This window comes from Numida meleagris, chromosome 1, assembly GCF_002078875.1.
Source record: "Numida meleagris isolate 19003 breed g44 Domestic line chromosome 1, NumMel1.0, whole genome shotgun sequence".
In the NCBI taxonomy this organism is placed as follows: Eukaryota; Metazoa; Chordata; class Aves; order Galliformes; family Numididae; genus Numida; species Numida meleagris.
In genome coordinates, this window is record NC_034409.1 from 138,786,605 (window position 1) to 138,810,562 (window position 23,958).

General features: G+C 39.1%; 1 protein-coding gene across 1 annotated transcript in view; it reads left to right on the forward strand.

Moving 5' to 3' along the window:
* EFNB2 (ephrin B2) overlaps positions 1-14,186 on the forward strand; it is a 43,791-nt gene extending 29,605 nt beyond the window's left edge. Inside the window, exons 3-5 of the mRNA XM_021415641.1 lie at positions 9,014-9,106; positions 9,866-9,979; positions 11,542-14,186. Coding sequence (XP_021271316.1) covers positions 9,014-9,106; positions 9,866-9,979; positions 11,542-11,924 — 590 coding nt within the window. The 3' untranslated portion in view covers positions 11,925-14,186. The remainder of the gene's footprint in view (positions 1-9,013; positions 9,107-9,865; positions 9,980-11,541) is intronic.

A 23,958-nucleotide genomic window follows, 5' to 3' on the forward strand; every position in this document is an offset into this window, starting at 1 on the left:
ACCCTAATGAAAGCAGCCTGGATCTTTCTTTGTTACTCCCCATAACAGGTACACATATGGCTAAGATCCCCTCGATCCTTCCCTTCTCCAGGCTGAACAATCATGGGTCCTCACCATCTCTTTCAGTCCCTTCATTATCTCCACAGGCACTTGTTGGATTTTCTCTGCTATGTTCTATGTTTTTCACAATGGGGAGCCCAAACTTGGTTGCAGCTCCTCAGACGTCTCACCAGAGTGAGTAGTTAGGAGGGATCACCTCCCTGGACTTGGTGACAGCGCTCTGCCTAGTGCAGCCTTACAGGGTTGTTGGCCTTCTTTGCTACACAAGCGCATTGCTGGCTTGTGATCAGTTTGGTGTCCACCAGAACCCCCATGGCCTTTTCTGTAGAGATTCTTTCCAGGTGACTGCCCCAGCCTGTGCTGCAGCTCTTTGATTCCATCTGTCTTCCAGAGTCTGCCATAGCAGATGTAGTAGAAGAATCCAGACATTTGTGTTGTTTAAAAAAAAAAAAAAAAGAAAGAAAAAGGACTAAATATCCTGTAGCACCTTGAAAATTCACATTGCTTTCTTTCAGCAGTGTTCCCTCATTAAGTTACTCAGAAGTTTTTTAAAAGTTCTAAAGCACAAACAAGCATGCAGCAATCAAAACATTGCTTAACTTCTGATCATCTTTGCCAAGTGCGCAGTCATCCAGTAGTATCATAATAGATCTCAGTACTGAGGTGCCAAACTCTGTGTTGCTGAAGGATAGTTAGATGATGTAAATAGCTTTTTGTGTTTTGCAATAAAGCACACTTTTGTTGTGCTTGATGTAAAAGCGGGAGATGAAGGTATTCTTTTATTGGAGCAAACATGTGGAAAATTGCTCTAGATCGTTATAGTACAGAGCATCTCCCCTGAAAGGAATGAGGTTCATCTATAGGGCAAACTCTGACTGTGGCATCTTATTGGGGTTACTGCTGGACTCTGTGTGGTCAAAGCAAATAACGTCATGTCCATCTAAACTGTTATAACCATGAGACTGATGCATTTTCTCATCTATAGTGTTATATTCTGAACTGTCACTTGGCATTAACTCAGTCAGTGGTGAAGTCCTACCACCTAGAGATGAACTCTGCCTCAGAATGATGTTTTCCACTTCAGTGCCACTCGTATAGCAATTACTGGGTCATTAATATCATTGCATGCAATTAGTGACAGTAGAACGAGCAAGAGGTTTCTTATTTATTTAATATGAACTTTCACTATAACCCTTTCTTATCCAAGTACTGCGGACAGAAATTAGAGATTTTCAAGGCAAATGAACATCTTCGAAGAATAATGTGGAGCTCATATGATATGGAATATAGGTCCTCATTTAGTACTAAACCTTCTGATTTTGTTTCCTGCAAGGCCACTTGTCATTAGTGACAATCAGTGTAACTTGAATGGTAACTAATTGTGTTAGTTCTGTTCAGCTGAACTGTTAAGCAGAGCTTAACACTGTGTAATCACAGTGGTAGAAAGGAGGTATTCTCATCCATGAGAGGCTTTTGCCAGTAGTGTGCTGGGAGAAAATATATAAAAAAAACTGCTCATGGCTGGTGAAATTAACTAGCTGGTAATCTGTTTTAGATGTATACATTCTGATATACACTGAATACATCATAATTAGTGGGCTTACATCTGCCACAGTTACTTCAGTGCTCACAAATATATAATTTGTTTATGTAAACTAGAATCAACCATGTGTACAGTAGATCATTATCTGAAAACATTTCTCAGACTATGTGAAATGTACGACTGAAACACTTCTAGAAATGCTTAACTGTAATGAAAGACAAATTGTCATTTGTAGTGGTACAACGTTGAGATGCTTTTATTTTTTTTCCGTCATCTGTAAATTTTTCTGAAAGAAAAGGGACACAACAGCAGTGAAGCAAGTAGGTTTTTGCTGTGGATGGGTGGATGCTGTGACCTTCTGTATTGGATAATAATGCAGAAAATAGCGTACAGTTTAGTACTTAAGTTGTGGTGTTCCTTAACCAAGAGATAACATGGTGCTGTTTTTAAAATGATGGGCAGAGGAAACCAGTTAGAGCTCACAGCTTCTTTGGTACAAATTGTTGTCTCTTTTTCCCTTAATGGAAAGTCTTTGTTTAAAAAATGAAATAAAGGGATTGTATTTTACCACCTGTACTCTTGTTGTGTGATGCCATGTCCACGTGGAATTAGTAGAGTCATTCTGAGTTTAGGAAAGGAGGGAAACTGTGCAAGTACTCTCTCCGTATTTTGTGCTTAATTCTTTGGACTTCAGGTGTTCTTTGTTCAGTCAGGCAGTGTGAGACTCAGTAAGGAGAGTCTACAGATTTCTAGAGGTGTTCCTGTAATTAAACAGTTGATATTTACAAGGTATATGCAAAGCCATTTTAAAATACATTGCACAGTACAGACTGATCAGCCCTGTCTTGGTTGTGTTCCCTACATTGCACCCCTCAAAGAATTAAACAGTGAAAAAATCTACCCCCCTCTTGTCATATAAGTCAAGAATGTTAGGGAAAATTTTGTAAAGAACCCTATTAGCCACAAGTCCATTCAAATTACCACCAGTTACACCATTTGCATTTGGACAAGATACATTTCAGAGTAGTGGTTAGGGAAGTGAATCACAGAATTCCACTGCAGAGCCTTCACCTTCTTCCAGGCAAGAAGAGGCCTGTTTTTTATTTTACTTCATTTTGTTCTGGTTTTAGTTTGACCGAGGTGGTCATTGCTGCTTACTTGCTGTGCAGAATATAGTTTGTGGATCCTGTTTAGATATCAATCTTGAGAGGTACAACACAGGACATAATTTAAGAAATGATGAGATGTAAAAAAGAAGGGAAAATTCTTCTTGTCCTTCATTCACATAGCAGTTTTGCCTTGTGTGGATAGCGGGAATAAAGGCTGTCTTCAAGAATATCTAGAACACTCCAAAATATTTAGTTTAAGAGAAACTATATGTTAATTTGAAAAAAAAATATAGAATAAGATTGAACCAATGAGAGTTTCTGAATAATCTTTAGGTTGAGAAACTCCTCATGAAATTCTGCTGCCACTTTGACATTGCAAGTAGGACAAACAAAAAACAGAAGTGTTAAAAATATAATGAAAGACGATTGGTAAACTGTTTTTTTTCATAGATGTTTAATGATTGTTTTGGTATCCCACACTAGACAGATAATATTAATTGACCAAATCCAGCTAGTTTGTATCTTTTCTTTTTTAATTAAAAATCCTCTCTTTGTTGCTCTAAGATCAGTAGAAAAGGTAGGATGTGATTGTGTTGTTCAAGCACATTAAACAGAACTTTCCAGCCTGCAGATTGAAACTTAGGCAACATGCTGACAATACTCTGTGCAGCTGTTCTTAATGCATTGAAGTATTACCACTTACAGTCCATATTTGAGACTGCTTGTAGTTACATTCTGGGAGACAGTTTCATTCTAAAGCAAAAAATGAAGTTTTTGTTGTCAGTCTGAATTTTTTGTAAGTATAAGCAACGGTAGACCGTTAGTCACTAGTAGTTTAAATGTGTATATTTTCTTTCTCTCTTTAAACTTTATGCAGCTTGTCCAACACCAAGTGTTTGCCAAACTACCTGTTCTTTGGTGAGTGGCCTGAGCAATTTTTTTTTTGTCTGTCTCAGATCTCCATGCAGATCTGGCATTGCTACTAAGTGAAAAGAGAGAGAAAGAAAAAAAAAAAGAATTTAATTTCATTTAATTAAAACACTCAATTACCTCAGCTGCCTTGTTCTTCATCCCTGGCTAGTCTAGAAACAACCTCTGTGTTGTGATCTGTGATTTGTGGTTTCTCAGTGTGTGATTTCTTGTGTTCTTAAACCTGTCCCATAAATTTAGATAATTTATGGGAAAGAAGAATTATTTATTCTATGCTTTACTAAGAAAGTCATTAAAAGTACTGAAAGCAGATGAAAGCAGTCAGAGCACAAATACATGATGCCTGGCCAAAATAGTGTACTGTTAATACAAAAATTTAAAAAAAAAAAACCTCAAAAGCTTTACATGTGCTTAATAATCTTGTTACTGCATATTAGATCAAGTGCAGCTTTGTATTAAGAATAACCTCTTACTACTGTTGAATCTATAGCTTCTGTGAATTTTTGTTCCTGCAGTGTGTAGGCTTTTCCATTCTAAGCACGGAAACAGCACAGCTGTGAACAAGTGCAGATGGATACAGTTTTTACGTTTTATTTAGCTCTGCTTTTGAGAAACCTATTTTCCGATGCTGACTTTATGGAGTATCTAAGATAAAAGATGTTGACAGTCACTACTGTTAAAACAGTACTGATCTAACTCAAAGAAACCTGTAATTCTCTTCTTCCCTCTTAACAGATCCACACCAGCAACAATTAATTCTTAATTTGATACACTGTTGAATGGCTTATGTTGTCCACATGCATGAAACAGTTTTGCCCTAACTCACAAGTTAAGATCACTTACTCCTTCCTATAGTATGTGGCTTAAGGTTCGTTTAATTTTCACAGGAAAATTATGACGGTCCGAATTTCCCTCCTCAGGCATGTAGTTATTTCATATCCAAGGTCTGGAAATACATGTGTTATGAAGTTGTCTTGGTTTAAAGGATATGACATTTAATTTGGCAAGTAGGTAATGTTTTTCACAATCCTAAAGCATAAAACTACAGAATTAAGTGGTTGAGGTTTTAGTTTACTGGTGTTTCCTGTTAAATAATTGTGATGGTGTTTTTTAATTTTGTAATCTGTATTTTTAAGAGTGAGGGAAGATGAATTTTTGTTACTGTGCCTTCATTTCTAATCTCTTTGTGAATGAAAAGCTATACAGGCACAAATCCAGCAGCTTAATTCTCCATCTGATTAGAGCAATGTTACCAACCCGATAGGTCGAAAACAGCCAAGATCCATGCAGTGGCTTAGCCTCCTGGGAGGCAGTGTAATAACAATCAAATGAAGACATATTAAAATGTAATATTACTTCCTCTCCATGGGGACTGTAAAAGAATCATAGCCAGGAACTATTCTTGTCAGCTGATTCTGTTTCGCTCACTGATTCTCTGCCCCTGCATTTCCGACTAATGCATTTCATACAATAAACAGAGCTTGTGAAGTTTTAAAAGCAAATGAATGTAAAGCATCAGTCACTGATTTACATGAGTTCCTTTCTTAGAAAAATTTGTCTCTCTATATAATATATATATTTCAACAAAGGCAAGGCAGAGCTGGCATGAAATTCTTTGGTCCAAATGAATTTATTTCTGCTTGTGTTAAGTGAGATTATATATTAAGGATGTGCTTCATGAACAAAAAATGTATAGTTTCTTCTCCAAAGTAAGAATGTGTCAGCAGACTCTTAGCCATAATTTCATATGAATTCATTTTTTTCTTAAAGTTGAGAGCCTAAGTTTGTATTCCTTACAAAATGACAGCTGCAGTTGTATTCAAGGAATGCAGATACATGGTGTTTATATAGATCCGAAACATCGTTTTTTACTTACTACTGAAAAGTATCAACTAAGAATTTATGATTTTGTCTAAAATTCTTAAAATTAATAGATATTTTAGGGCAATTACATGCATTTATTTGTAGGAGTTGTTAAACTGTAAATAGAGTAATGTAGTGTGGACAGGTCTCAGAAAATCAGAGGTACCTATCCATCAAAAGATTAAAAAATATTTTGTTACTAATACTTAATTTTAGTTTCCTATGTGTTTCTGTATTAATATAAAATGAAGCGTGGGATCCTGAGAAGATTTAATACTCATGAGAAACTTCATAGCAATTATTAATTATTCTTACTAATGTTAACATTTAAGTAGTATCTAGTCTTAGCACAAGGTCATATGTATGTGAGTAAATTCCTCTAAATATATCCACATTTGGACCCAAAAGTTAAAACTATGCTCTTTTATTTATACACATGTATGTAAAAATAAACTGAGTGGAGGTTCTAAAATTTGATTGTGTAAACAGTAGGAGAGTAGCCTTTCCCTTTTAACATAACACAAGGATCTTCTGTTATGTTTTAGTGTTCATATGAAAATCTGTATTGCAGGCACTTTTTTTTCTCTTTTTTTAATATCACATCAATATAACCGGAGATGCAGGTACAGTGTTACTTCCCTGCAGAAGTGTGAGTGTAATGGAGGAGTTTGGATGATAGCAAATATAATTTTCACTTGGAGATCAATATGAAAAGACAGCGGCAAGTATTTGAGAAATATTTTGTACTTGCTCTCTTGTTTGACTTCTGCACACTATACTGTCAAGGGGTATTAGCAGTATGAAACTGTTTTCTCTGATGTCCCAGATTACTTCTCTCGCTCTGTGCCACTTTTCAAAGCTTAGAAGTATGTGCTTAAAACTACCCACATTCTTCCTGGTACGCTAGGGATGTGTGAGGTTATATTTCGATAGTCTTAATGAATTTTGAAAAATAATTTCCTCCAGTGGCCTTGGGTAATTGTCGGTTTAATTACAGGGAGAAGCTGAGATGGAAACTTTGCTTTGTCACTGAAATACTCCTCTTTGAAAATTCTCTGTTCCTCAGGATGTAGCGCTCTCTACTCTGAGCTATAACATAGGCTTTCAGAAAACCCCTTGAAGAACTGTGGAAAAAGCGAATACTTCTGCAAATTCATTCATCTGACATCAAAGCTATGAAAGCATTCTTTTAGCAAGCAAGTGAGGCAGATTGAACTCTCACAGGCACACAACCAGACTCATTGTATGTTTGGTCCCTCTCATTTGGAGACTGTATTTGAAGTAATTTTGCATTCTTTTTGCTGTCTTACTTTCTTATTCTGTACTGAGGTCAGACTGCATCCTCTGCATCTTATTGAGATCTCTTGCTCTGTAGGTTAAATGGATAGGCCTTTAAAGAATAAAAAGGCATTGATGTTCAGAAGAAGCAGCACTCTATTCAATTAAAATCAAGTAGAAGGTGTTTAAAGAGCTGTGAACCCCCATAGCCTAGATTAAAAAGCAAACGAAGAATTACAAAAAAACAAGACAAAGTCAGTGTTTATTAGTTGTACTTTCAGTTGATGCTCAGCTTTGGTATTTCTATTTACTGCTTTTTTCCCTTGTCCTTGTGCTCTGGTACATTGGCAAATAGGTCATAAAAAACACTTTCAGCAAAGACACATTTGATTTATGTCCAGAACTGGTTCTTAGTATTGATTTTTTTTTCCCTCTGGAAAAAAACAAAAGAAAACAAAACTATATGTCTCCATTATTTTCAGAGCCTGGCGATGCAGTGGCACATTTCAGATCTGTTTTTATCTTAAATTACTCATTGTGCTATTTTATATTTTAGAAGTCGGTTCCCAAGTCTGAAAAAAACGGTAGTACTTCCATTGCCATGATTTTACAGGGGGGGAGAGAACAAGAGGAGGAACTGGGAAGGCCTATATACAGGGAAATGGGAATTTTAGGAAAAGAAAGCATGGTTTGGGAAGTTTGTATGGTGGCTGTAATTTGAGTTAGTCACAAAAGAGGCAGGAGTGGAACAAAATCAAGAAGCAGATCAAAGGCTAGGAAGCAGAGTTCAGCAGTATGGGGTTTATATCTTTACAGCTAGAGAGAAGATTAGAGCAAGAAAAATACTGCCATGGGGCTAGGAAGACATTGTGAAGGAATAAGGAAATATACATTGCCTCCATTTGAAAGAAAATCCCCAAGGAAGCAGAAAGAGAAAGAGCGAGAATTAAAAACAAAGATCTGAGCAGTGTGAAGCCCTTGTTGAATCAGATCCCTAGCTGAAAAGAGGGAGGCACACGTAGAAAAGTGCTGCTTAAGCTGTTTACCAGAACCGCAGCGAGCTGTGCTCTCTCGTTTTCCATTTGTTTTCTGCAGTTGGTGGCCTGATATCAGTGTGCAAGCATGTGTCTGCTTGCTTGTGCATTTGGGGCCTTGCATACATAGGTCCAAGAAATGACGAGGGTACAAGAGAACAAATGGGTTTGAGACCTGCTGGTGGGGGCCACTGAGGGGCCGTTTCCCCGCCTTGCTCATTTGAACTGTCCCAGTTGTGTGAGCCTGGCCCAGTCTCTCTGGAGCCACCCCACTGAGGCCTGCTGTGCCAACACCCTGGCTGGGTACCAGCACACACCGACAGCAGCTGGGGCCTGGCACGGCTTGTGGTGGCAGTGGTGCCCAGTGCCCAGGAGCTGCCGAAGAGTTTTTTTGGCAGCCCTCGTGGTGGTGGTGGTGGTGGTGACTCAAACCTTTGGACTCTTCCCCGGGAGCTGTGTTTTGCACACATGTCAGCTTGTAGTGACGGGATTGTGCGGGGGCGTGCGGTCCCAGCAAGCGTGGAGATAAGGGAGAACAATATAAACACGGGGGAAAGCACCCGTTTGTTTGCATGAGCTGGAAGGTTTTTGTGAGAAGAGAGCGTGTCCCCCCCAACCAGCCCGCCCCTGATGAGGCTCCTCAATGCTGAGAAAAGTGAGATTGTACTTTCAAATATTAAATGGTTTTCCAGTCAGTGCAGAATCTCAGCTTTCACCTGGCTCTTTTGTATGCCTTCGCTTCTTCCAGCAGGAGATTTGTAATAGAGGAAGCAGGTGTAACGTGGTGATTATAAAGATATTGTTGAAAAAAAAAAACCACCAAAAGGGTGAATTTCCAGTGCTTTGCTCCTTTGAGGCTTCCAGGGCTTCCCTTTCAGCTGATTCCATTACCTTTTAGCAGGGTGCTGTGTTTTCATCCAAGTCAGTCAGTCAATTGTGTGCAGAAAAAAAGTTGCTGGGTAAATTTGAAACCTTGATAACACATTCCTCCATTTGTATGTATTGTACAGCTTACCAATGTATTCATTCCTTTGGCTTTCAACATTTCACAACTTTCCATAGGTCAGCCTGAGCAAGAAGGACAGATCCTGGTAGATTGAAAGATTTCTGCTTTCAGACACTCATGTTCACATCACTTTGCCTGTTGATTTCCTGATTTTATTTTTATTTTATTTATTTTATTTTTTTTTAATCAGCAACATCAAATGGGTCTTTGGAGGGCCTGAATAACCAGGAGGGAGGGGTGTGCCAGACAAAAACCATGAAGATCCTCATGAAAGTTGGACAAGGTAAAGACCATCTGCTGTTTCATGAAACCACTTTGATCAGTCTCAGTCTCCTTTTAGTTTTCAGGCTTCTTTTGCAAGTGTAGAGCAGAGAGCCAGCCGAGTCTAGTATGGTTGTTCCTTCCTTACAGTCTGAAAGCAAAGCCTATTTTCTGCTCCTCAGCTACTGACAGATATCTGCAGGAGGAGGGTTGGTGTAATAAGATCTCTTCACTGGAGAGCTCCCTAGAAGGAAAGGTCACCTGGGAATTACGTGTTTCAGTCATTTTTATTTTCATTTTAAAAACAAAAGCCACAACTGCGCTGTTCAAAATTATTTAAGATACATGAAAGGAGGGAAGCTAATATTTCTGTAGTTTTCTTGTTATGAATTCTGATTACAGAGAGGTTTTTGTTCATTGTCTCTTTTCATATATAGATAACCTATTGTGCAGAAAGAAAGAATTATTCTTCTAAGTAGAAGTTGGTTTAGTAGTCAATCAACTTCCTCAGTTAAAATGAAATGTCATCTGCAAAGCTTTTCTTGCCAATTACAGGAGTCCCTATAGTTTCTGCAGATGGCCTCACAATTTAAACCTCTGAAATAACTAATATAACCATTTTGCTTTAAAAGGAAAATTACATTCTTGTATCTCCTAGTCCTTTGCATAAAGATTCTTCTGTTCAAAGCTATCCGTGTCTCACAAGATACCTATAGCCGGCTTATAAGGCTTAATATCTTCAGGCGCCTAAGCTGCAGTGAGTCGTTTTTCTCTCCCACAGATCCCAATTCTGCAGGGTTACCTCGGAGCACAGACCCGACCAAGCGCCCTGAGCAGGAAGCTGGTACAAATGGGAAGAGCTCCACCACGAGTCCCTTTGTGAAGGACCACTCAGGTGGGTACTGTGAGGTTTCACCTCGGAACAGAGAGGCTCTAGAAGACTCCCCTTTGTTCCCAAATATGTTTTTTCTTTAAGCATTAAAATGTAGGAAAAGCAAATGTTTTCATACTGAAATGACACAAAAGCCATTTCTGATGCTCTGATGGATAGGACTTTGGAGCTCCAGGTTTTGGCAATGGCTGCTCTTTCCCCTCTTTATGCAGTAGAAGTTAATTACATCTTGTAAGAGTATCACTCATTTACAGGAAAGTTTTTGGATAGGGCATTCGCTAAGCAGCTTTACGATGGTAAATGCTGCCTTACATTTAGTACTCTGGCAGATGAACGAGTCTTTCTGACTTTCTCTTCCCGTATAATACATCATCAAGTGGTTCTCGACAGCCATTTATAAAGTTTATTTCAAGACATCTATAATTCACATCCTTATCTTTTAACTGACCATATAAATTCTACATACGATTGGCTGGTCTTTCACTAAATTTAAAGATTAAAAAAAAACAAAAAAACAAGATAAACAGATGGGCTGGTTCGAAACAAAAATCTTGAGGATGCATTTCAGGTATCATGAGCAAGAAGAAAAATAACTTTCAAGACACCAGTTCTCTGAAAGAAAATTCAGTGAACTGGAAATGTTACAAAACAAAATTTGCTGACAGCTGATTTTGGGGTTCCCAAAAATGGCTGCATATTTTCCTTGCTAGCCGCATGATTTGATATCATTGATATGACAGTTACTGGGCAGGCTTCAGTCATTTCCTGCTGAGGTTCCAGATGTTATGAGGACATAGTATCTGCAGCATTGTTCTACATGTAAGAGCATCAAGAGAGGGAAGTCAGTTCAGATTTTCAAGTGAGAAAGTATCAAGTAAATGTTGATTTAATTTTTGTGACTAATAATGTGACAATATTTAACAGGCTATTCAGCACTTGAGCCTTCCCTGACTACCTAATACATGCTGCTATTTTCTTTTAAATAAATGTAAGATACGTAATATAAACAGATATAGTCCACAACCATTTTGCCCATCTCCCTCACTGCCTCAAGCTCTTTTGTTTCATTTGTCAGCGTGAGGAATCCACATAAAGAGACACTAAGGACAGTTAAATCAATATTGGAAGAATAAAATAGCAGAATTGTGTGACACTAAACAGTACCACTTGTTCTTAGAATTATCATTTTGCTGTGTTAATTTTTCCTTTGCAGTCCTATCCCACCCCTTTCTGCTGCCCTGAGCTGGCCAGCATCTGTTAAGAGATGCTGTGTGCATCAAAGGCGGCCTTGTCAGTGCCAGTGCTCACTGCTGATGGATGATGATGTATGAAACAGGGTGGTTTGGGAGCAGCACAAAAGTGAGACCAACAGACACAAAGTCTTGTTTAATATTGATTGCTGACTTCGGCTGTTTGCATTTAGCTATCTAACAGGGTAATTGGTTTGTCAAAGTATAGCTGTCAGTTAATTCTTCTAGCTTTGCTTACTCTACACATTTTTAAGCAGCGTAAACAGGTCACAGGATGGCAATAACTTTTGTCTGTTGTATTTCCATTCTTTCCAGGATCTAGCACAGATGGCAGTAAGGCTGGGCATTCCAGTATACTGGGTTCAGAAGTGGCCTTATTTGCAGGAATTGCATCAGGGTGCATCATTTTCATCGTCATCATCATCACTTTGGTGGTTCTATTATTGAAGTATCGGAGAAGACACAGGAAGCATTCCCCGCAACACACTACAACTCTCTCACTTAGTACATTAGCCACCCCAAAACGCAGTGGCAACAACAATGGTTCTGAGCCCAGTGACATTATCATTCCCCTAAGGACTGCAGACAGTGTTTTTTGCCCCCACTATGAAAAGGTCAGTGGCGACTATGGACATCCAGTGTACATAGTTCAAGAGATGCCTCCTCAGAGTCCAGCAAACATTTACTACAAGGTCTGAGAAACACTCCACCAATTCTGTGGTACAGTTGAGGCGTAGAGGACACTCACTGGTCAAATGCTTTCTGTTGGGGTTTGTGATGACGCCTTGTGCGCTAGCATTGACTGAAGCACAGAGGGAAGAAGGCAACAGCTCTTTCTGTGAGAGCCAAATCGAGCTGGACAGCTAACCTAGTCTGTAGAATTCCTATCGCGGTGAATCGGTATTCACTAAAAGCTGGAAGACTTTTATGTAGAAGATGCCCATTCTGATTGCTGTACTCTTGTTACATTCATCATCCTCAAAGCCATGTGCTGCAGGCCTTCAGGCATGTACAAAAGCCAAGGGAAGATGGAGTGATCCGTGGATGTTAATAGCTCTAGGCATCTTTGGAAGGTGCTCTAGGATATCAAGCTTGAAATGCAATCTTCTGACTTTTGTGTGTCTCTCTCAGTGCATACTGGATTTGTCACACAGACCTTGGTGTCTAAGTAAGACTTCCTAAAGTTCTCTTGCTTTAGTCCGTCACTGTTCCATTTATTTCTGTTATTCAGGGCTCTGCCATCCTTCACATAAGATTTTCTTTCACTCCACCTCCTGAATCACTAATGGAACATTAATGTTTAGAGATGCGTGCTCCATCCATCTGCTACAGCAGCCTCACTTGAATGGGTAATGCATTTTTAGAAATTGTGTCTTATAGTAAGGAGCCTTCCAGCCAAAAAGTTAGGCTGTCAACAAGTCAAGAGTAGGACTGGGTGGTGGAGGGATGGGCTGACTGCAGTTGTAATTGAATGCTGCTGCCTCAAAAATAGAAGCTGGGAAGAAAAAAACCATTTAGGTAGCACAGCACTTTGGTATGCTATGTTTTAAGAGGCAAGTAGGAGACACAATAACATGTGCAGTGACTTAGAGCTGCATTTGAAGGAATTCACGGTTATCAAATACCAGTGTGCAGCAAAAATAGTACCTTCAATACAGTAGAACAAAGGGGTATTGTTAGGAAGTGAACAAGCTTGGAGAGGACAAGACAATAGAAGGCCGCTAAGGATATATTAGAGCAGGGCTGTTGCGGTACTGGCAATAAATTATACAGCTTTGAAGCTGTAGCAAAAACGTAGTCTGCTTCGGAAGACTTTTAAGCAGACTCAGCTGCTATACTGTCACATTATACTAAACACAGGGAAAGCATTTAAAAAAATAGCAGAGAGCCAAATCTTACCAAGATGATTATAAGCCAACAGGTCAAGTGAGCTGTAATGCTATCACTGATAAAGTTTTGGGGAAAAAACAAACAAAACCTTTCTCATCTCTAAAAGTAAAACGGAATTTTTTTCTGACTGAGCCTTTGGATGCTTTGGTTTATCCTAGTGCTGTGCCTGCACACTGCCTGTAGGTACTGTAACAGGCACAGCAGTTCGTTGGTGCTCTGTTGCAAAGTTAAAGCACATATGGCAAACCTCCTGCAGTCCGTAAGAACAAAATAAATAAATTATGACACTGAGATGGAGAAGGAAGATATGTCGTATTTATAATAGGTGTATAGAACACAAGGGATACAAAGTGAGAGTTTTTATTCTTTTTTTTTGTTTTGTTTTGTTTTTACTAGTACATGTTTTGAGATTGCACAGAATCTACACCAGAAGATGTGAATTTCATGTGCGGCAATTAAATAGTCTTAACTTGTCATCATTCTACATATGTATGTGTGCGTGTACATGTACATATATATATCTTTATGTATGCATGTATATGCATACATTGAAAAGAAGAAACCGATTCTGGGAAAAACAACCACTATCCAAAAATAATGGTAATGAGAGCATATTAAAAAAAAAAAAAAAATCCAAAGCCCTTTAAAGGCATCACATAAGAGAAAACTGGGAAATTGGCCCAAAGTGTCATGAAGTCACATATGTAACAACAACAGAGTGTGCCGGCATATATATTCTGTGTTGTGTTTTCCCTTGCCTTATGGACTGAAGTGTTCTGTAGATTTCATTGAGATTTGTAGGGGGGTTGTTGAGGTTGAAGTTTTCTCTTTGGCATGGCTGTTCCCCTACGTCTCCCACTCTGGGGAGGAAATAAGAAAACTCTACTTTTATATGTGCTATGCAAATAGACATTTCTAACATAGTCATGTTACTATGGTAACACTTTGCTTTCTGATTTGGAAAGAAAATGTAGCAACAGCATTTGGGGGTTCTTAGATCTCTGTTGAGCACCTGCAAGAAAACAAAAAAAAAAAAAATCTGTCATAGCAATGATCACTCTCTGTTTCCCGGACCTGAAAATGATGTTGAGATGTTGGTCCAAACGAGAGAAACAAAACAAAAAATCCCAACCCGTGGATCTGTGGAAGGTTACCATGGTGACTAACTACACTACATATGTAATTCTTTTCAACAACCCTTCCTTTCTGTGAATCCATCCATACAAGGTTCTCTTGTAAGTCATTAAGATTTTGTTTTGGGGGAGGGGGAGGAAGGGGTGGGTTTGCTGATCCTGATTTTTATCAAATTGAACCTATGCTTCATCAGCTGGCTACATTCTAGTTATGTACTAAACTGTGAAAAAAAAATCAGATGAATTGCTCAACAGCAACCTGCAACCAATTGAAAAAAAACAAATGTACTGTGCGTCTGCTTTGTGTCTGGTGCAGAATTATGACAATCTACCAACTGTTCCTTTATTTGACGTTGGTTCAGCTTTGAAAATTACTGTAAATGCCTTGCTTGTATGATCATCCCTAGTCACCCGACTTGAAATTTGCACCATCATGTCTAAGTGAAGATGCTGTAAATAGGTTCAGATTTACTGTATATGGATTTGGGGTGTTACAGTAGCCTTATTCGCCTTTTTAAATAAAAAAGAAAAAAAAACACGTGAAAACAAGACAAAAATGGCTTTTCTTAACCAGATTGTGTATATAAAGCAATGTTGGTTTTTTATAAAGTCTGAGCAAGATGTTTTGTATAAAATTTGAATTTTGCAATGTATTTAGCTACAGCTTGTTTAAAGGCAGTGTCATTCCCCTTTGCACTGTATTGAGGAAAAAAATGGTATAAAAGGTTGCCAAATTGCCGCATATTTGTGCTGAAGTTGTGTACCATGAGTATTTATTTAAGAATTTCTTTGTCCAGTTTGTAAGTAACACAGTATTATGCTTGAGTTATAAATAATTTCTTCTCTTTTTTTTTTTGTTTTTTTTTTTTGTTTTGTTTTTCTGTTTTTTGTTTGTTTGTTCTGTTTTTAAACTAGCCGGTAATAAGTTTGAAATCTGCTTTAGTTCCACACTGCAATTAGCTCCCAGAAAATGAAAATTATGAAAATCACATTCCACGTCTGTTTCAAACTGAATTTGTTCTTAAAAAAATAAAATATTTTTTTCCTATGGAAACCTTGCCTTCTAAGTATGTTCTTCTTTTTATTTTTTTTGTCATTTATTTCTTTTTCTTAAAAAAAAAAAAGAAAAAAAAATAGTAAGAAAGCCACCAAGCCTGCCTGTGCCAGCCCCTCCTTCTTTTCCTCCCTATCTCTCCACCCCCCCCCATCTCTCTACCCTGGTTTCTCCTGGTTCATAAGCAAAGCAAGCTCCTTATAGCGCTCTGGCTTCTGTTAACCTTATTTCCCAGACTTTTGCTTACACATAGCAGTGGATTTAAAACACACAGAAGTCGGTGAGTTTGTAGCAGGCACAGTAACCAGGTTGCCTGGATCATCCAGAAGGTGAGGTTATAAGCATGCAGATAATTCCCAGAAATTATGGGGAGGATTTATACTGTGGGTAGAGCCAGAGGGAAAAAAAAAAAAAAAAAAAAATGAAAAACGTGGACACTGTTGCTGTCACTGCTGCTCATGAAGAGGAGGGTCAAGCCTGGGGCATTGGGGCTGAGTAAGAAGGGGCAGGAGATGGAAGAAGCTGGGAGAAATGTGAAGGATTAGAAACACCGTGATGTCAAAACATCTGAGCTTGTGTCTTTCAGTGGGGCCGTGCAATGTCCCGTCCCTGCCTCACTGCTATGAATAAGGCACTCTGAAGTCACTTATTGTCAAAGCCAAGCTAAAGAAGATTGGTGCCAACGTATACAAGTGACACAATCCATAACATAATTTTGTGGTTGTGTTGCTCTAATTTTCACTTGGCTAATCAGTTCTTCCTTTTAACAAATACCTTAATTCCAGGGAATGTCCTATCACCTTGAAAGTGAAGGAAGCTTCTTTCATCAAGTTAGCAGTGCTTAAGTGACAGGATCACCCACAGACTGGGTGGGAAAGGTATGCAGAGGGGAACGATGCGTTCAATGCATTCGTCACTGTAACGACTGATGCACATTTTTCATTGAAGAAAGGCAGCAAGTTATTACAGTATCGGTCCCGCAATTCCTGTTTGTCAAATTATTTTTTTTATGACTAGTCAGGGAAAAAGTGACTGACGGCAAAGGTAAACTTTGAAGCATTTTATGTGTTGCAGTAGCACAAGTGTTCTCAAAGCAGATTTAAAGCAAGCCCTAGAGACTACTAACAGTTGGGCTAGCATGGCCTCTTGCTGGTGGAGCTCATTTTATCAGACCAGCTTACAGAATCAGTGCTGGAGGTTGACCTTAGAGGGCAATTCACGCTCAGGTTGCCCTCCTGCCTCTGCCGCGTTTGTGCCCATGGTGGAGTGTGTGAGCATCTGCTGACTTCTCAAGTAAATCACTTGGGCCTAATGCTGCATTTTCGGCCATGAGTCACCTTGAAGGAAGTACTCCTGTGTACTCAGAGGTATATAAATGGATGGATCAAGACTGCGCTCCCTGCTTTGCGCCTGAACATGGGGGATTTCACTTACTCATCTTGTGGGTTGTGGTGAGGGTTGCCATGTCAGTAGTGGCTGTGTGGTGCTCATTAATGCTGTGGTCCACACTAAAAGCTTTTCTGGTACAGCTTGTCTGTTAGAACTGCAACTCCTTAGCTTAGTTAAGGCTTAAATTTATTGCTTTTATTTTAGGCTTTGATAAACACCTGGAGAATAGTGATAAAATTGATTGAGTCAAGCTTACACGTCATTTTCATTTCTGTGCCCCTTTTTTTCTGTCCATGATAAACATTATTATATAAGTATAATATTTATAGCTAGCATGTATACTGACACCCCCTCACACCTATATTTGTCCCTGTTTTAGCAATAAGGCAATGGAGCATTGCTATAAATGGGGAACGAATGGTTGGCGGTGTAACTGTACAGATACACTTGGGGAAAAGGATGCTGTGTTAATGGGAGGGCCTTGCACACACATTCACACATAAAATTGAACCCCCACTGACTATTAAATTCATTTTAGTTAATGATAGTAAATGCTATTTAGTAAATAGCATAAAGCTATTAACTTATAACCTGTCTTTTATAACTTGCAGAGGAAAAAAAAACATCATACTTGCATTTTGCACTGCTGCTGACACTGCACTATTAATTATCAAATGAGCACAAAATCAGAATTTACTGCCTTTATTATGAAACTGGCTCCCTGGCAAGAACTAGTCCAAGTCAATAGGCTTTGCTAAGTGGGAAATAAAATTATAATTCACAGTTGTTATCCATCTAGAGTGGAATAAGATTCTATTACATAAAAAATTGCCTCACAATGTAAGCATAACAGTGTTACTACCTGTGTTTAAAAGGTTGTACCTCTTTCTTTAGCTGTGCTGTGATGCATTGATCAAATGCTTGCTCAGTCAGCAGCATGCTCATTCTGTTCTGTGTGCACTGTAAATTTCCTTTTTGCAGAAAAGTGTAAAATTGCGTAGTGGTTAGCAAAATGAAAGAAAACAAAAACTCGGTTTTTCTCAGAGACATTCTTCACCTTTGTAGCCAAAATAGAAATTGTAGTGGGAAAAAGCCCAGGGTTTAAAAAACACCAAATGTACTCATTATGCAGTTGGCATGTCATTACATGAAGCATCAGATCAAAAATCAAGTAATATTTGTTTTGGAAAAAGAAGAAGGTTGAAGGATATACCACAGTGTATTCATAGTTGTGCCATTTATAATCTGTATGGTGCCAGATTCAGCTGACTGAGCTATAATCTATGAAATAAAATAATATCTGTTTTTCACATGACTCACAGATACACTTTGATGCTTAATTAAAGGATAATGCAACCCATAAAACTGTGGGACTTGTGGGGGAACTAGAGTTACCATTGGAAGTGTAGTGTGCAGATGAGATCCCTGCCTGTGTTTGGATCTTGCAATAAGAGGTGAGGTGCTGGCAAATGATTGTAGAAGAGGAGGCTCTGAGATGACCTCACAGCGACCTTTCAGTATCTTAAAGGGGAGCCAAAGGAAAGAAGGGGACAGACTCTTTTGCAGGGTCTGCTGTGATGGAACAAAGGGAAATGGTTTCAAGCTTAAAGAAGGTATATTAATGTTAGATATAAGGAAAAAGTGGTGAGGCACTGGAACAGGTTGCCCAGTGGCGTGGTTGATGCACCGTCCCTGGAAACTTTCAAGGTGAGGCTGGATCAGGCCCTGGGCAACCTGATCTAGATGTGGTGTCCCTGTTCATTGGAGGGGAGTTGGATTAGATGACCTTTAGTGGTTCCTTCCAACTTTAAGGATTCTATGATTCTGAATGAGGACTGGCAAGTTCTACAACTTACAGGCAAGAGCCTGGCAACACCTGGTGAGGATGAGGAGAAGCTGCAGGTGGCTTTTTGTGGAGAAAGGCTTCATGCAGAGCAGAGGAAGTAGGAAAGGAGAGAGAAGGCCAGTGAGCGGGCAGCAACTGCCCATGGAAGAAGTCTGGGAACATCTGTAATGACAAAGCCCTGGGCAAAAATCAGACCAAGAAGACAAGCTCAGCTGTGGAGGGAGGAAGAGAGACAGTGTCTTCACAGTTCTGATAGAGGGTTCAATGGAGAATAGTTAAAAGCAAGTAGAAGAAAAATGTTGGAGGAAAGGGAAATAAACACAGCAATTTGTTGTGTTGGCTGTTGTTACAAAAATTTGAGGAGACCAGACTAGATTGCTCTGCTTGATACTGAGAGGACAAAGAAGCTACATGGAATGGAGAGTGGACACCAGAACTTGGTGTTTTCTGCAAGTTGGGATCCTTTGAAAAGGGATCAAAGGTCTGCAGAAAAGAAGTGAGTAACTGTAGAATATTAAAAGTCTGAACAGCACAGACATTGTGCGTAACTCTTGTTACCTATGGAAAATAATCTGTATTTTCATAAGTGCATTGAAAGAGCCTCATATGCTTTGGGTGCTAAAGAAGAGTCATAAATTTAATAATATGAAGAATCCATTGAGGACAGGAAAACTGATTGCTTCTAGATCAGGCCTTCAGTGGATATAAATTAGCATCGCTCAGTTTGGTATCTGATCCTACTTATCATAGTTCAGAAGTGCACATGCATAAGCAATACTCATACAGATTTTATTATACCTCTTACGCTATGAGAAAGCACTTTATAAGAGTGTCATCTTGAATATTATAAAGGCTGTATTAAAAAACATATCAACAATGACATGCTTTTCTAAGAGACTGCTATTAAATGCTATAGCAATTGTAATTTGTACAGTACTGAACATCATCAGCAATCTTGCTGTATCTGTTCATTAAAAATAGGTTGGATTACTATCAAATATATAATAAAAAATTGTTCACATTTTAATGTGTCTTTTTGTCATCTCTTCCAATATTTAAACTCATTCCTTCCTACTTCTGCATTCAGACCTATTCCATAAGCAAAAATGGCAGGTCAGCTGTCTGCTGTTTTTATTCTTTCTATTCATCCCCATATGCAACTGTCCCAGTATTTCTGAATCTCGCCAGTATTTCTGAATCTCACCATTAGCTCTGAATACTGAACGTTGGTTTTCTTTAAATTTGGCTGTTGGAAGTAGATGAAGACATGAACAATTCAGTAATTATTCAGAAGAAATAGCATTTTAGCCCTTGTCACAGTGAAGAACACTAAAAAATGTGGAACAGGTTGCCCAGAGAGGTGGTGGGAGCCCCATCCCTGGAGACATTCAAGGTCAGGCTGGACAGGGCTCTGAGCAACCTGATTGAGCTATATATGACCCTGTTCATGGCAGGGACTAGACTACCTTTAAGGGTCCCTTCCAACTCAAATGATTCTTTGATTCTATGATCCTATGATTCTCTGTGAGGCCAGAAATCTCAGAGGTCAGAACATGATGCAACATGTGTCAGTTTGAAAAAATCTCAAGGTTTGGGGATATCCAAATGATGATACACGAATTAAAAAAAAAATTATATGGGCTACCTTTGTTTCACATTCTCTCCATTATGTGCTATGTATCCTTTTTATCCATAACCTACAAAGCAGATGTGAGTTTTCCAGATTGCAAAACAGGGTACAGGCTGTAAAATCCATACTGCTAATTCTGGAGGTCTTCTACTGACTTTCCAAGACTGAGAAAATGGTAGCTGCATTCCTTTAGCCTTTAAGCCTGTATCACGCACCCTGATGCCATGCCCTGATCACCTGCTCAGTATACCAGCCCTGTCAGTTTCAAAGCCCTTTATCTTCCAAGATAAGGTTTCACTTTTGGACAAAGCTTTTGTTGCTCACTATGAAAGATTCTTTTCAAATGTTAGCCTAGACTTTTCTTCTTTTATGTAACTGGGTCTGGACTTCAGCTGGTAACAACATTTTCGTAAAGAAAACATTTTGATGGAAAACAGTTCTTGTACAAAGAGTGTGTTTTCTGCTAAGCCCCTTATTTTCCAATCAGCTTTGGTTTGAATTTTTATGTGGCTTTATATCTTCCTTTTGTATTTATTCAATTGCATCTTAAGGAAAATAGCATACAGTGAAATTCCTAAATACAATTTAAATTTAGCTCATTTCAGTCCAGTTGGTTTTACATCTCCATTCATCAATATATTATGATAAAATATTTCAGGTTATATTTTCCTATTTCTTGTGCTTTTGAATAAAATGTTAAGTTTTTTAAAATCTTTTTTCAGAAAAGTGTAAGCAGTTTGCTTTGGAAATTATTTGAGCAGAATTAAGAAATGGTGATTGGTGTGCTGCTCAAAATTGAGTGAGCATGTTTCAAAGATGTAATGACTTTTGCCAATAGACAATATTTTGCTTTGTTTTATTTCTGTCCATACAAAGAAGCAGAAAGCACTGTTCGTTTTACTGTCTGTGCAACAGCTTGGTGGCATCCACCTTGGGGCTTATTTATGTAGCTTTTAAATCTCTTATGATGAGCAGTGATGAAATTAAAGTCTGGATGCTTTGGCCACCAGTAGGTGTAACCTATGTGATTACACACAACACAAGAGATTTATACAAAGACATTGTTTCTGCAGGAGAAACATAAATCTCTTTTGCTGTTCCCCTCCATCCAACCTTTTCTAATGTGTTTTAAAACAGCAAACAGATTTTTCCCCCAGCCTCAATACTTTAAAGATAGGACTATATCTGTCAGGTTATATAACGCTTTTGTTTTTCTCTGTAGCTGACTGATGATTGCAATGTTTCCACAGCATCCCTTCACTGACGGCACCATTAATAGAGCAGAGCTTACGAATATGTAGATGAGACTCAGGAGAACGTATCTTTGTGTTAATTTTATATCAAGGCTTTGGGAAATCTCTTACTGTCATTTGACTGTCACATTTCACTTGTGCCACGTCACTGACAGATTGAAGCACCAATACGGCTTGGTGCCGAAAGGCCTTGTCGAGGCGGAGGAAGGACTGATCTTATTTTCTCTAAGCCACCAGCAATAAGGGACTGCACTGGGTTGCCCAGGCTATTGTATGGAGGCAGATAGGAGGTAGGGAAGCCTCAGTGCTGAGTTCTTTGATGACTCTTCCTCAAAGCAAAGAGCTGCTCTGTGTTGCACAGACAGCACTGGTGGTTGCGCTGAGCGGAGATAAGTGCAAGGCCGAGTGGTGGTGACAAGCAGTTCAGCTTTCTGCAGATGACAGTGACAAAGGGACCACTTGGAAATCAAAAGATTCCTCAGAGTGACTGATCATCTAAGGAGTGCAAATGGGGGCTGATGCGGGGCTTTCAGCATGCCATAGTTCATCTGACTTCTCCCTCTGTACTGATTTGCAAGCTTTATTTTGCCAGAAATAATAAACGAGGAGGAACTGGCTTGACTGAAACCTCAGAACCAGCCTGCGTGGTGCAAACCACCGAGGCAGGAAGGAGCAGCTGTCAGTGTCACAGTGAGGGCTTCACAGACCTGGGTGTGAGCACCGGCCTCTGAGGACTGGGTGGTGCAGGGAGGCCTGGTACTCAGAACAGGCAGACTCCATGTGCTGCTGCTGGCTCCTGGAACACTGCTGGAACCAAAGGGATTTCTTAAATCTGAAGCAGAATTTCTCACCCATGCCATTGATTTCAGGGGCATGAAGGGTTCTGGCCCATTTCCTTACAAATGTGACTCTTGTAAAACTCCTGCCTGTTACCCACTAAGATAAATGTGAGTGTAGCAAGTTCTTTTCTCTAAAAACAGTGAAAGTCAGGACTCTGAGAGTTCTTAATCAGTGTTCAAATTCTGATTTTAAATCTCACTAAATTCTGGGCCTCAGTGGCTTTCTGTGGAGCTGAGTTTTATAGTTCAGTCACTCATCATACAGAAGAGTGATTTCTTTGATGAGTTTTTAGCTTTCCCCCTTTAATGTACTTAAACTCTATTAGTGTCTTCTGAGACAGGGAAAACTCCTAAATTCTATCACTTCTTAGCATATTTAGACTTTTTTTTTTGACAGTTTCATTCATCTCATTCTCATTCTGATGGTACGCTTTTTCTCAATCTATTTGCATTTATGGAATTTTGCACGCCCTAAACTATTTTTCACTCTGTACTTTGAAATCTCTCTTACTTTTTGCTGTATTTTTACGAAGCAAAGACACCAAGAATATATAGTTTGATAGCTGAGATTACGTAGCTTTTCCTGATAGAGCAATCTTAGACTGGCTGAGTAGGAACTGCATATGAAACAGTTTGGGTGCCATCATGACCAATTATTGTGTCCGCAGCACTGTGGCAGACTGTTCCTGTAAAACAGTATCTTGCCTGGTGATAAGCACTTTCAGCTTGCCTTAATAGTAGTCGGATTTGAAACTACTCAGCACCTCTTAGGTATCTTATCCAGAGAGGATTATATTTTTGACCGCAGTCAAAAAGATTTAAAGGTTTCTACCTGCGTTTCTCTACAACAAAATCAGGATATTTCTTTCACAATACATTGGTTGGAAATATTTCTCTGTATACTCTGTCATTGTATAGTCCAACCTGATGCAGAAAACTCCTTTTTCAAATATCCACTTTAATCCGTTTCCTTCCTCATAAACCAAGTGAATCATCCACATACCAAGCACTTGCCTCACTCCTCAATCCATCTTTTGGAGACAAATCATGCTTGAAGCAAAGGCTGGATTCTTTCCTAGGTACTAAGTGTCACTCCCAAAATGCCACCACCTCCATTGTCTCTAAAAGCACTCATTTACCTTCCATTTTAGTTTATCCACCAGGGATACATGAGTCCTGCGTTTACATACATGGCCAGAATGATTCAGAGCAGAGATATAAGTATAGGATTTCAGGTAAGTGCCCTATCAAGTCTTTTGAGTTTTTCTCTCTTTTTTGTTGGATTACCAACACTTTTGATAGCTGAACAGAGAGGGAGGGCACAGAGTCTCTAACATACTGTAGTTTATTAATCAGTGGTCTCGGGAGTGAGATCCTTACCCTGCTCATCCAGCCTCACCATTTATATGCTGTGGCATTATCCTGTTGCTCTTTGGTAAGAGAAATCACTCAAAACCTGACATTTAGGGAAATAGCTTTCAATATGGAAGACAAAGCTCACGTCATAGAATAGACTGCAAATACCCCTAAGCAGTCCAAATCTTGTCTATGCACTTTGACCCTTACATTATCCTGCTTCAGTATATACCATAAGCGGCAGTATATATCTTACTGGCAGTGCATATATTTGCAAGGCCTCTGAGGTTTTGTCTTGAGCTGAGATCCCAAACACATCACTGATGATGGAGGGTGAACTCT